Genomic DNA, 13,664 nt, shown 5'->3' with positions numbered 1-13,664 from the left:
GCACCTGGGGGACACGCACTCGATTGTACTCTCAGCTCTGACAGCGGACAGCGTCCGTGCACGCTCACTGTGACACACACACATCACACTTGCACAGAAGCCTAGTGGGAATTAAGAGCTGTACATTTTGTTCTCCTTCTTTCACACACAGCGGAGCCTCATCTCCACACACACACACACACACACACACACACACACACAGAGATACTCCCAGATGCTCCCTCCTCATGTTTTCACACTCTCTCCAAGTCTAAAGCCAGCCTTTTATGTAACTCTGTCCAGTCTAATCCACCGCATGACCCGATCACCCATAACTTCCAAACTTCTCCGTGAACCCTTTTCAGTCTCTAACTAAGCGTAGAAAAATCCTTCTCCTACTTTTAAAATTAGCCCTTGGGCGTCAGCTGACCAAAAAAAGTCCCTTTTTAGAGCTGTAACGAGTTAGCATGGTGACCTGGCTCTCCACGCTAATGCAGTCACTAAACATGTTAGGTTTGTACTGTGTAGTTATGGAATGACTTGGTTTAGTGTCTCTATAACAGAGGATAAAGCTTGCTGCTCCTACTGACCTTCATCTTTTTTCTTTTTTAAGTGAGAAGCATCGACAGCTATTGTATGAATTACTGTGAACTGTGGCACAGATATGCACGGTGCCCAGAGGCTGAACCCTAATGACTTTAGTGATCCTCTGTCCTTTCATCTAGCGCCCCCAACAGGTTGACATTTGTTCTTCCGAGTGAAATGTTTTGACAACTGTTGGATGGATCACCATGCCATTTGATGCATATATGGTCCTCCTGAACTTTAATGGTGCTCTTGACTTTATCCAGCAATACTTTGGATTACAGTATCCATTTAAAGCTTGTTTTATTTTTACAATCAGCATGACGGCCTCACAGAGATGCTAACATGTCTGTAGACTACCCAATATAGTTATCTTTTACATTTGTAGAGCTGGAAGATTTTAGTGGAGTTGATTTGAAGTGTGAGGTCTGGTGGTGTATTTAACTTTTGTAAATCATTCCAGTCGTAATTTAAAGTAAACTCATAGACAATCTGAGCTCAAAGGTGCACATGCTCGCTGTTTAACACATTTCCACTTTCACATCAGTCTTCAGACCCAGGTCACATGATAACAACTGGCCACTGACGGGGGAGATTGTAATCAAGAACCTGCTCTTTTCCACGATAATCGGCCTCCTGGTCGTTTATTGACCGTCTTCCAGTTCATGCTGTGACCAGTTTTTATCTGGTGCTCAGTCTCGTGCTTAAGAGTCCTTTCCATTTATTGTTCCCTTCAGCCACTGCTCAAGATGTCATCCAGTCGTCCTGCAGGGTCCTAATTGTTGGGCGTGCCAGCACAGATGTTAAAGCGTTGAATGGTTTGTGGTCGGTGTGGTGGGTTCTTGAGCTTTGCAGACTTGTCAAATGTTCAGGAAGGTCTCTTTGGTCTTAGACATCACAGATCATGATGTGATACACTTAATGTGCATGTGAGCTTGCTGGATTCAGAATTTAGTAACATTTTCAGAAATCAACATGTTTTCTTGTACGACGCTCATTGTGGTGTGAGTTGAGTTATTAATCGTGCTTTCTAATTAAGTACTTTAGACCGTGTCTCAGTGTTTTTCTATCCGTAGCCGAGGCTCTCCGGCTTTTCCTCTGGAGCTTCCTCGCCTCGCTTACCGTTCCCAGACTCCACAGCTGGCAGCGTTTGATGACACCGAAGGCTTTTGGGAACGACGACGGTCTAACGCTTTCTACACAGCAACTTTGTCACAATCAGATGAGCTAATTAGCCCTGAGCATCGAAATTAGTCATGTGGAGGCCTGGGAGAGGCTCTGCATTTGAAATATAAGAGATTAAGTGGCATCAGTTGCAAAGAGGTAAAAACAAGCAGAAGTAGACCCGAGATACGAGGTGTATCTGATATCGCAGCTGATTCATATACTGAAAAATACCTCCTTTTCAAAAGAGTATTATTGTAACAAAACAAGATTAAACAGATAGAGTTACTCTAATGTTTAAAATGCTTCATTTTATCCATATTATTACCCAATTTTATAGACTTTGCTAGCACAAATTAGCATTTTGTATCAGTAAGAGTTCTAATGAGAAGGTGAGAATATACCTTGTCTGAGCTTAGATTTAAAGAGATATCTTCCCACTCTCCAGTCATCACGTCGGGCTATTTTCATTTTAAGTAGGCGAGTTTTAATGTCAAAAGTTTTGCTGTCCAGCTTGGCCAGAGAACAAAGTATTATCCCTGAGGTGATGAGGGATATTCTCCATCAGAGTCTACTCGTCTGCTGTAAATATTGCTCTGCATGTAAGATTGGGGAAATCTCCTCAAGCTACCAGCAACAGGTCAAGGAGAGAGTTTACATGCCCAGTCAGCAGTTCGGTTTCCCCTCGGGGCAAAGCACAAAGAGACGGAACGATTTTTTTAGTCTTAGTGTTACTGCAAGAAAGTCACTCTACAAGCTTCTGCTTTATTAATACACACAAACACGTTACTAATAATGAAACCGCAGAGTCTCTCTGCTTGTCCTCAGAACAGCGAGGTCCGGATTCACCTGCAGAAAAATTAAGAAAACTCAAAAATGTATTAAATAAATAATAAACTTAAATGCTAAATACATCCAATGACTTTATACACAAAGCGGTTGAGATTATTTGTTAAAAGAAACATTTTCTTGTGATTTATTATACAGTGAAGTCGCTGACTGCATTCGGACTGGATGAAATGCTAACTCCAGACTGATGGAACATTCATGTATCGTGTTACTGTATATTACACACACGGTACACTGACATGAAAAAGCCTTGAGATAATGAATGTAATTCATTCCTAACATGCCAACGTGTCGTGTTTTCTGCACACTAAGGAGTAAATGAAGACAGACAAAACATCATTGTGTCTGTTTATTAATCGTCGCTCACCCTGCTCCTCATGTCTAAGGACCGGGGCTTGTCCCAGTCCGTCAAAATGGCAAGTTCGGACTGCAGCCAAGAACCCCAAGGTCAGCGCTGTCTCATCAATTCCACGGCTGAAGCAGATAGCTGTCTTTGAGTTGTTCCCCCGGAGGAGAGCCCGCGAGGCAGACCGGAGTGCAGACAGTCGAGGAAGAGTGCTGGACTTGTCGCGGGGAGAGAGCAAGGCGTATTTCAAACTTGCCCCGGTGTGGTCCACAATCATTTTCTCTCCTGCGAGGGGGAAAGTGAGCAGAGAGTCACGGGTTTCGGGGCTTGGTCGGGCCACTGTTGGAGCACTGGCTCATTTCCAGCCACTGAGCTGGAAAGAAGAGCTGAAGCCTCTGGGGTGTGAGCACACTTCCTGATACTTTAAAGGACAGAAATCAGCATTTGTTAAACCTAAGCGGTTGAGCGGACAGTGTTCTTGCTGCTCAGAGTGTAATGAGAATATGTGAAACACTTCAAGCCAAATGGAGCAATGCAGTCCAGGTGTATTGTATATCAAGCACACAGTAGTGGGTGTTTGTTATCATTTTACAAAAGAATGACTTTCGACAATTATATTCAAGCATCACAATAAAGGTAATAAGAGAATCTGTGTTTCGACCCCGAGGAGACTTGCCTATTTTTGCATATTGTGTGTGACAGGAGCTGACAAAATGTTTGCTGAGAGGGACCATCTCTCTCTCTCTCTCTGTGAGGTTGTCTTCATGTTGCACCGGAGTGAATGACAGCAAATGGCTTCATGGAAGTCCTGACAGCTCCAACAGTGTTGACAGTGCGCACACACCCAGCCTGCTCTCTTAAAAATGATGTTCCCATACAACAAAACTGCATTTTTAGTTAAGTTTTAAAGGAAACGTATTTTCTTCCGGATTTGTTTTTGATGTATCAGAAGTTTCTAATGATAGTCCACGTAGGGAGGAGGTCGGGGTAGAGGTAGAGGGATGGGTCAACCAGAGGACGGCTGTTGGTGTCAAACCAAAAGACAACGTTGACTTATTTTTAAAATTTCCGTCTGTAACTTTAATAATGTAACAACCAATGATCTTTTTACGAAACATTACCAAGTCATTTTGTCGAGTTTTTGTTTTGTTTCAATTTACAACGTTAAGAACATGTTTTAAAACTGCGACCGTAATTCACGAGTAAATAGGTTTCCCCCCAAACGTAAAAAGAGAATACAGAGTTGACACAACAGCAACATCTGTTGATGGTTGATAAAGTACGGTTGATGCCATCCTCCACCACAACCTTCACACCCCTTGGCGCCACTTATTCTTGACGCGACCACGAGAGTCACGAGTTTCTGTGCGGCAGGGTTTACCCGTCCGCGCACATCCAACAGGAGAACTTTGAGGAGTTTTGAGAAACCAGCATGGTATAAAAGATGCAAGTGTTTCAGCTCGTGTCCGTGCGACCGTCCTGAGGCTTTACTCTCCACATCAATACCTAAAGGACATGATTGTTCCTGGATTGCCACTGGACTTTGGCAAAACACACATGAATATGTGGTGACATATGAGGCATGTCATTTGATGTCTGTAGCAAACACCAGATGCTCCTCACAGAAAGAAGTACAAGTCAAGTTACAGTATGATGTCAGCGCCTGAGACAGCTTTGCTTGTGCCTGCGGGCGTTTTAATTAACCAGTCTTCATCATCGAATAAAAACCCACAACATTTACATTTAAAATATGAAACAATGGATGCTCAAGTCATTAGCATTAGAAGTGATCAAGTAAGGGACACAAAAGTCAAAGCTTGATCTGTTTTTCAGCATGTCTAACCAGTGCAGACGGGAGATGGGATCAGAGTGAACCCAGTGTCTGTTAATTATGGTCCTTTCAACGGCACTTGAAGGGGCTTGTTCGCAGGTCTTGACCCGTAGTCCAAGTGGACGCTTTGCACGAGGATGTAAATTCCTTTTGGAGATAGAAAAAAGGTCAACGTGAGCAGCACAAAGGCAATCAAGAGAATTGCTAATAATTTATCGCAGTGTCTTATCTCCGGCTCGCCCGTGGCTCTCACCTCTTTTTATCTATTGTCACACTTGACACAAAGACACTTTAGTCTTCGGTTCAGTCGGGGGGGCATGATTGTGCTGCTCTTTCACTGGCCTGAAAGACGATTGAAGTACAAAGCAATGTCTATTGAATTATCCAGATCTTAGATGTGCCACTGTGCCCACCAAATGCTTAGCAACAGCCGATAGCTGAGATCTATTATGTGCAATCACTGTGAATTGCCGGTGTCAGTGGTTTTCGCCCATCATTTCTTACTTTTCTCTCTCTCTCTCTCTCTCTCTCTGTGTCTCCACCAACAACAGGAGCCACCAAAGACATGGGCAAGATGCTCGGTGGGGAGGGGGAGGAGAAGGATCCTGATGCTGCGAAGAAAGAGGAAGAAAGGCAAGAGGCGCTGAGGCAACAGGAGGACGAGAGGAAGGCCAAATATGCAAAAATGGAGGGAGAGAGAGAAAACATCCGACAGGGCATCAGAGATAAGGTAAATACAAAATACCTCAACACAGCTGACCGAGGTCACAAGTTAACAAAGGTAGCATCCTTGCTTGCTTGTTACCGTCATTGATGCCCTCTATCCGAAACGGCCAATCCGACAAGCGTGCCGACTATAAATGAGGGATTGGCCAGATGTGCAGAGGTGTGAAGAAATGCAGGACCAGAACTCTGTTTTAATTCTTTGCACCACTGTGTCCGTCACTTTCCACTGTGAAGCAACTGATTGTTTAACTATGAATGCTTTTGAGGAGATTTTTAAGAATGTGCACGGTCATGCTCCGCCCCTCTCTAAAAGAAAAATACATTTTGCTTTCAAACTTTGTGGAACAACATTTTGTTTCAGTTTCATTTAAGAGTCGGTAGATAAAATGTCGATTCTGATTCTGCAAACCACGGGACACGTTGAACGTCAACGTTTCTGAACCATAAATACGTTTGATATCAGCCTCGTATCACTCTTGAAGAAATGCGCAATGCCACGTGTTTAACGCTGTGAATTGATGACTTAGGTTTAGGCAACAAAACTACTTGGTTAAAGTTAGAATAAAGATCATGGTTTGTGTTAAAATTAGAACATAATGTAGCTTGTTACTCATTATAACACGAAACTCTGCTGTCACAGTTTGGCTCCCAATTCTGATTGGAGTTCTGCTCCAGTTTGCCCGTGCCCCTGCCGGCCGTTTTGTTGGTCTAAAGCCCGGTAGCTCTTTGATAAAATCATTGCACAGTTTCTCGTTACACTTTGTCACTGCCTCTGACTGAATGCAAAAACGTCCACAATCAACGCATCCCTTGTTTGCAGCAACTAACGGGGCTAAAAAAAACATCCTGGCGACTGGGCTTCTGATCAGTACCGTAAAGTAGCTGCGTTGTGAACTTAATGTGAAGGAGACTGGGTTGATTCTACCGGATGCTGATTAAAAACAAATTGGACCAGCCCTTCCCATCTGATTATTCTCCTCTCCTAATTAATGTGCTTTAAACCCTTGCATGCTGGTCAGCTTTATAAACACGAGTGTGCCCTATGCCGTTCAGTTAACTGATGAAATTCATTTAAAAACTTTTTCAAAAAGATTTTTTGCCTCACTGTCCCGTTTTATGTTCCGCCAAGATTCATGCTTAAATATATTTAATTCATCTGCAATAAAATGTTAATTGATGGTATCAAAAGCATCTGCAGCTTGAGGTCAAATATTCCTCTTGACATGCTGATAATTCATTGAACATGTGACTCGAACACTCTTTGAGGGCTGTCAAGCCGAGTTTAAAACTTGTAGCTCTTGTACAGCTATCTTTGAGCTGATCCTCAAACTGACGCCCAGTGGTTCTTTAGTTTAGTTTCGGAGCAACTGTGAAAGAATGAGAGGAGGGAGACGGGGCGATATGACGGCATATCTTTGGAAAGTGTTTGATTGTAGCGAGTGCAGAGGGGCTGACTAAGCGTGACTGTCTTCCCTTCAACCGACGAAGCCTTTGTTGCTGTGGAACAAGTCTGAGAGCGAGAGAGAGACAGACTGCGAGAGAACAAAACAGGGCGGCATGAAAGGAAAGCGGAGAGCAAACAAGGGAGCAGAGGGAGATACAGAGGAGATACCCATCAACCAATCACACCAATGTGTCTTACTGTCTGTCAAAGGCAGGAAGGGACATTTCTCAGGTGTTGAACTAACACGTATGATTCCACTTCTCAAATTACATGCAAAGTTTCAAACATAGTTATTCTAAAGGTGGATGAATGATAATTGTCTCCATGTTGGAATATCAAATTGTATCTAAACATATCGTATGATTATGTCTTATAAAAAAGATACATTTAGAGGGAACTAGTTTTACTGGTAGGCTGTTACTGTAGACGTAAAAATGCAGAGAATGAAGATGAGCCTTAACTATGAGATCTGATCTCTGCTCTGTCTTTCACTTACAGTTGTAGAGCCCTATAAGACCAAGGATCAGAAGGCAGCATCTTATTAGAGGGAATGAAGAACTCAGAATCATCTCACTGTCCGCAGGAGGGAATCCTTTAAATGTAGCGTTGAAATAACAGGCCGTTTTTATGTCGGGGACAAATTATTAGTAGTGTAGATCGCAAGAGCCCAAGCTCATACATGGAGCCGAGCTTCGCTTTATGCCTACTATTTTACTTTGGAGTAAATGTCAAGAACGACCTGTAGCCTGCCATTCCTCCTCTATCACCCAGCGGCGCTTAGAAATGCCTTTGCTACTCATGTTAAATGGCAGTCCACTTCTGTGTTTTGGTACCGTCGATTTTCACACTTGATTAAAACTCTACCGAAGTAAAACCTGACCCATACTCCTGACCACCTTTTCGAGTGCACCCAGGCACGTATCAACGAGTCATTCCCGGGTACGGTACACAGGGTTAACACCAATCACACAAACTGGACTTTGGGGGTCATGTGTAACCTGATCCTGGCCCGGTTCCCTGATGTGAAAGCCTCCTTAGCCCAGAATCTTGGAAGTTATCAAACTCCCAACCAGTTGCTCTGATTTATGAGTGTGCTTTGGCCTTTAAAGTCTTCCCTTCCAAACGTTCATCTGTTTACTGTGTATTCTTTTACAAACGACTTTCAAGACTTTAGCTTCATCACTCAAACATTAAAGAATGACTCATGTTTTCCTCTGAGGCATTTCTTCTCGACTAAAAGATGCGTTTGTCTTGACAAAAGCATCTTTTGAGCTGGACGCAGACTTAAATGAATGTCAAACTAATTGCAACAAAGGCAAACAAAAGGTTGAAAAGTGTTTGCATCCTTTTTGGCTTCATTGATTTCTTTAACAACGTTAGTGTTCCACTCTGAAAAACACACACACACACAGATGCTCGTACTGTCCCCCGTGCACATCCTCACAGCGGAAATGGACACTAGTAGTCCTCCTTTAAGATGTTCACTGCTGCAGAAGCACATTAACGTGCGCCTGGTGGAGCAGTGAAAAAGTCATGGAGGAGTCAGGCTCATTTTCCGCATCTCTGCCTAAAGATCAACCATCACTCAGCCTGTTGAGTGATGGTTCCTTCCTCTGCTCTGCAAGCTTTTTGCTTGCAGTCCAACTGTATTGATTTTACTCAAACTAGAACCGTACATGCTGAAACTATACTCGAGGTAACAGTGAACACAGATCCACAACCGTAACATCAAAACAAGAAACGTGCAAGTTGAGGAATAAATGTTTTCGCAACTGATTGTCAAAAGAATGTTAAAAACAAGAGGTCTAACTTTCAACCAATCGCCCCAAGAGACATGAATCCCATCCGGATGGAGCTTAACATCACTTCCTGTTTCTCCTGTGTAGTATGGCATCAAGAAGAAGGAGGAGAAGGAAGCCGAGGCAGCGGCCGCTATGGAGCAGGCCTCCGAGGGCAGCCTCACTCGCGCCAAGAAGGCCGTGCCCACCGGCTGCGGCGACGAGGAGGAAGAGGAGAGCATCGTGGATACGGTCATGAAATTCATCCCGACCCCGCTCATGGATATGTTCAATAAAAAGTAAAAAGCGTTTTGGGTGAAAATACGATCAACTCCCTAAAGCGTTCATCTAACCGAGACCACCGCCGTAACCACGCTCCCCTCCGCCCAAACCTGCAGTCACACTTCTCTCCACCCTCCAACCTCTTCAACCCAACGCCTGAGTGTCCTGGAATGGAGCAACGTGGCATGATTTTACCCTTGATTTAGAATAGCCGGTCTCTGATGGTAATACATACTTAATCTCTCATAAAGAGCATTTTTCTTGATAACTCGGAGTATGTAACACCTACACGGACCTTTTAATTCAAGGGCAATCTTATGCCATGTTAATGTCAGGCACTCAGAATAAAATCCGATATCACCCATCAGCCACCCTTTTTGTTTGTAAATAGCCTCGGGTTATAAAGAAAAGTATATATAAGTGAAATATGACATATAACAAGATGACTAAGAGTATAAGCCATATTTTTAACTTTTAAGAAATTATCCAAATCATTTTAGAATTTGATTGAATTTTCCTGTTTCTGTTCTTGCTGATATTTGATACATACAGTGTATATAGATACTTGCATTTCTATTGGTTCTCCGTTGTGAGGATTCACCCCATAAACTGTCTCTCATGATCTTAATTGGTTTATCGTGAATGTGTACTGTGAGCACTGGTGCGGACGAAACAACACCTGTAAAACCAGAAAGTGAAGGAATTTATTTGAATTTGTTGTTGTTTCTTTCAGCATGCAGTAAACCTTTGTGAAGTGAAGTACACATTTGGATAACATTTCATTTGTTATGATGAAGCGGAATTCATTAATATTTGAGGCAATAACTGGTTTGACATTGTTATTTAATTGACATCTTGTCCACCATGTAACGTAGGCGACAACTGAATTTTTTGTGTCTAAAATGTTCTTCCGTGGGGGAAAACTGTAAATGGTCTCCGTCCATGATGTTTGTCTCAGAGCAGTTAGACTCCGTTTGTATGTCCTGTGGCAGGCGTCACTCACTCTGCTTCTGCAGGAGGACGTGTTCATTTTAGATCAGGCTCGTTAATCTAATTTTGTTGACATTTCATCCATTTTTTGGTAAAAAAAACCCTTCACAAACACAACAATGTTGTGAACACACTATACGTGAACAGACAGTGACAATAGTGCAATATATTGTTGACGTGAAGTTGCCCTGTGTCCGTTGCTTAGACTGATGGGAGTGATCCCAAATCAGCAATAACAGACGATCTTCACTGTTGTGTGTTTAAACTCCTTGATGTGTTAGTCGACGTTTAAAAAGGGCACAGACGTGTCTGCAGAATGACGGCGAGGCCTTTGTGGGTCAGACGTCATTTGATTAAAGAAGTAGAACGGGAGGAAGCGTGTTTCGTGGCGTAAAATAAATGTTCAGTCACTTGTTACAGAATGACGAGCACAGCGATTCGTGTTCGAAATAACAACCCAAAAGTCCGACCAACCTGTTTCCAACTGCAGACATTAACAATAGATGAAGAGACATTAGATGGAATAACGAGGGGCTTTCTAAAGAGCCCTTGCATGAGAGTTTCTTGACCGTACGACAAAATGTTTACCTTCTCTGTAGTTTGTCCATAAATGTAACGACACTAATCTAAAAGGGGGTCTTATGAGGACGAAATGAAATGTTTCTCCATATGCCTTGTTTTCTATTCATATACGTCTCCTTCATTCCACAGTGTCTTGTTAAACATTCCAGATATTTCAGACATTCCACCAGACTTGTGCTGGTAAAACACACACACGTGGATATTTACAGTTTAGAGTACGCCTTAGCCTTCAAGTACTTCGTGAAGAAACTTAAATTCGATGTTCTTATAACCTGAAAATAGACTCTAGAATGAATCGAATATAAAGATTCATGACTTGACTTGAGAGTTATTTTAGCTGCCAAAAAAAAGAAAATCCCACACGAAGTTTACGGGAAAGCATAAATGTGCTATTAGCAGAGATCAATTGTGATACAATTTTGTTAGGAAATGTTTTTGTGATTCACGTGAGCACAGTAGCCGTAGGCGTAATTAAGGTTTTCTAAACCACATTGCCACTGTTTTTAATAAGCTAGCTGAACATGAAATAACACAAATTCTGAACGTGTGCGTTCCTGTGGCATAGACGAGGGAAATTTAGCTTTTATCAACGCTTTGTGAGCTTTGTTATCATGTTGAATATATTAAAAAAAAAGACATCCAAGGGTCACCTGTAGAGCACATTTATCAAACTTCTTGTGATTTGATTGTCCTCCTTCAGTGTGTTAGCAGGTAGTTGGCAACTGATTGTTCTTTGCAGTTATGGAACCAAGCATCAACAACACTCAAACCCATTATCAGAGCGGTTATCCGATCAAACCAAAGAATAGTGCTGGTAGTAGTAGTAGGTTTCACTCTATTTATTTACTGCATCTTATTTATTTTGAAATTCTCAGGTATTTTAGCTGCAAATAGAAGTTCAAACCGTAACTAGCCTTCTCTTAGCATAATTAGCCTTGAACTCAAATTGAACAATTTCATTGCCGGGGGCCTAGCAAGCCTGTACGTCGACTCTTTTTTTATGAACAACATCTCTCTTGTTTGGCCCAAGAAAATTCCAGAAAGCTACAATTACTGCCCAGTGAACCCAAGTAGAGGACTTTCACAGCGACAAATGCTAGCAAACATCATCAGTGTGTGCTGTTCTTCAGGCTACCAGCCCTGAAATCAGACCACCCTTTGCATCTCCTCCACCAAACGCCATCATAAACCCATCTATCGTCACCTTGTGGATGCCACTTGATTGCGCTCTAAATGGCTTGTAGACCCACTGCCCGAAACAACTGCCCAAGTCATGCGTAATCAATATTTAGCGGTCCAGTAGGCTCCATGTCAGAAATCCATTTCAGCACTCATTTGTGACGCTCATGCAGCCATTAAAATGATTAAAAAACTGCCTGAAAAATATGACTCTTCAAAAAGAAAAACAGTCCTTTGATGTGACCTGAATGTAAACTGTCTGATGTTTCTCTCTCCTCACATCTGTCTTTCTCTGTTCTGTACGCGTTGAGAAGATGCTTACTTTCTCGTCTGTAGCCGGTCCTGTTTCTGTCCTCTGGTGGTTGGTATTTTGAAAAAAAAAAAAGATATATATATTTGGTGCATTCTTTTGTACTGTGAAATCTTCTCACCCCTTCTCTCTCTCTTTCCCCCTATTTGTTGACAAAAGTGTATGCATGCTTATGGTGTGCGATGTAGGCAAGGTTGTTGATACTCGTTCTGTCTTCTCTGTGTTTCGAAGCTCCACCTGTTAGCCTCACTGCATGCCATGTTAGACAGATATTTCAGTCTGTAACTTTCCTGCAAAAATGGAATCACCGCACACTCTGAGAATAAAAGTGATTTCATATAATTTTTCATCGTCTTGTGTTTATGCATTCAAACAGTACTGCAGCAAATAGTGGGAGAGAAAAAACATAACGCAGTGGTAGTGACGTACCGTCTATTTGTGGTTTGGGAGGCAACATCATCTCTGACTGAGACGTCATGGATCAGATCCCAGTGCATGGCATTCCTTAAGGAAGTATATCTGCAAAGACCTTTAATGTATATCACATGTTACCGTGTCTGTCAGTCAATCCTGTTTTCATCTCGACATGGCTGTTGTGCTTTTTATCTATTCAATAAAAGCGAAAAGGGCTGTAAACAGAATGCACTGTGTTGTTCAAATCGTGATTGGAGGGTTTTCCGGAAACAGAGAATTTGCGATCGTGTCGCAGTGACAGGAACATCAAAGGGATGCAAATATCGAATCGCTCTCATAGCAGTTTGTTTGTCAAAAGTGGATCTGTGATATGGGTATTGGCGAACATTTTATATCAAACAAATCCACTGAAAGGATAATGGAGGAATGCCAAGAAAGGATTAGGGATGGCAAAGACTTCAGAGCTGGGTTCAATTCCAGAACAAACATGAGGCTCACATTAAAATGAAATTAATTTATTATGATGCTTTGACATTTTCAGGTTTGTTGCTTGTCAGAGTTTTGGTTTTGTATTTTAAATGAGGTTCTTTCAAAAGGTTGCTGGCATCGCCCTTCAGCATACACAGTGCAAAACCCATTTATTTACCCTCCACTCATACATCAGTGGAATTCCCTGTTAAAGGTTAGCTGCCATGTCAATCTTATTAGTACAGCTGTGTTTTTACAGCAACGCACAACTTGCTTTAAAAAACACATTAATGTATTTAGTGGTTCAGTTGGTATTTTCATCAGTCAACTTGGTGGTTTGCCGTCATGCTTCAATAAGCACATGTGGTTTGCGGAGCAGGGGGGAACACAATCTCCCTCTCGCTGTCTGTTGCAACAGATGTTGAGTGATTTATGCTCTTCCGGTACCTCGATAGAGACACCCCAATCCAAGAAACAGCGTGATATTATTAGCATGGTACCGGCGGCAATTGCAGTACGATTAACGATTAAGTACAACCGCCTATAGTGTTCTCTAAATGAAAAGCCATAAATCTCGTGTTGTTACTTCAAGACTACTTCTGGGTATTGAACCCACATGGGGAAGTCCACAATGGCAAATTAAGCTATAAACAAGATCCCAAGACAATTTCCTCAGAACAAAGTAAAAGAAGTCAGACAGACTTTAAGAAACATGCTTTAGTGCATTGCATAATCCC

At 42.2% G+C, this 13,664-nt stretch overlaps 1 protein-coding gene across 2 annotated transcripts in view; it reads left to right on the top strand.

Annotated features, from left to right (window-relative positions):
- Nucleotides 1-12,389, top strand: part of LOC116394082 (complexin-1) — a 53,256-nt gene extending 40,867 nt beyond the window's left edge. For both annotated transcript variants that reach the window (XM_031866887.1, XM_031866888.1), the window contains exons 3-4: nucleotides 5,306-5,484; nucleotides 8,811-12,389. In XM_031866887.1, coding sequence (XP_031722747.1) covers nucleotides 5,306-5,484; nucleotides 8,811-9,005 — 374 coding nt within the window. In that variant the 3' untranslated portion in view covers nucleotides 9,006-12,389. The remainder of the gene's footprint in view (nucleotides 1-5,305; nucleotides 5,485-8,810) is intronic.
- Nucleotides 12,390-13,664: the final 1,275 nt, after the last annotated feature.

Source organism: Anarrhichthys ocellatus, unplaced genomic scaffold, assembly GCF_004355925.1.
Source record: "Anarrhichthys ocellatus isolate YVR2014 unplaced genomic scaffold, GSC_Weel_1.0 scaffold37, whole genome shotgun sequence".
Taxonomy (NCBI): Eukaryota; Metazoa; Chordata; class Actinopteri; order Perciformes; family Anarhichadidae; genus Anarrhichthys; species Anarrhichthys ocellatus.
This window is presented reverse-complemented; position numbering and strand designations above follow the sequence as displayed.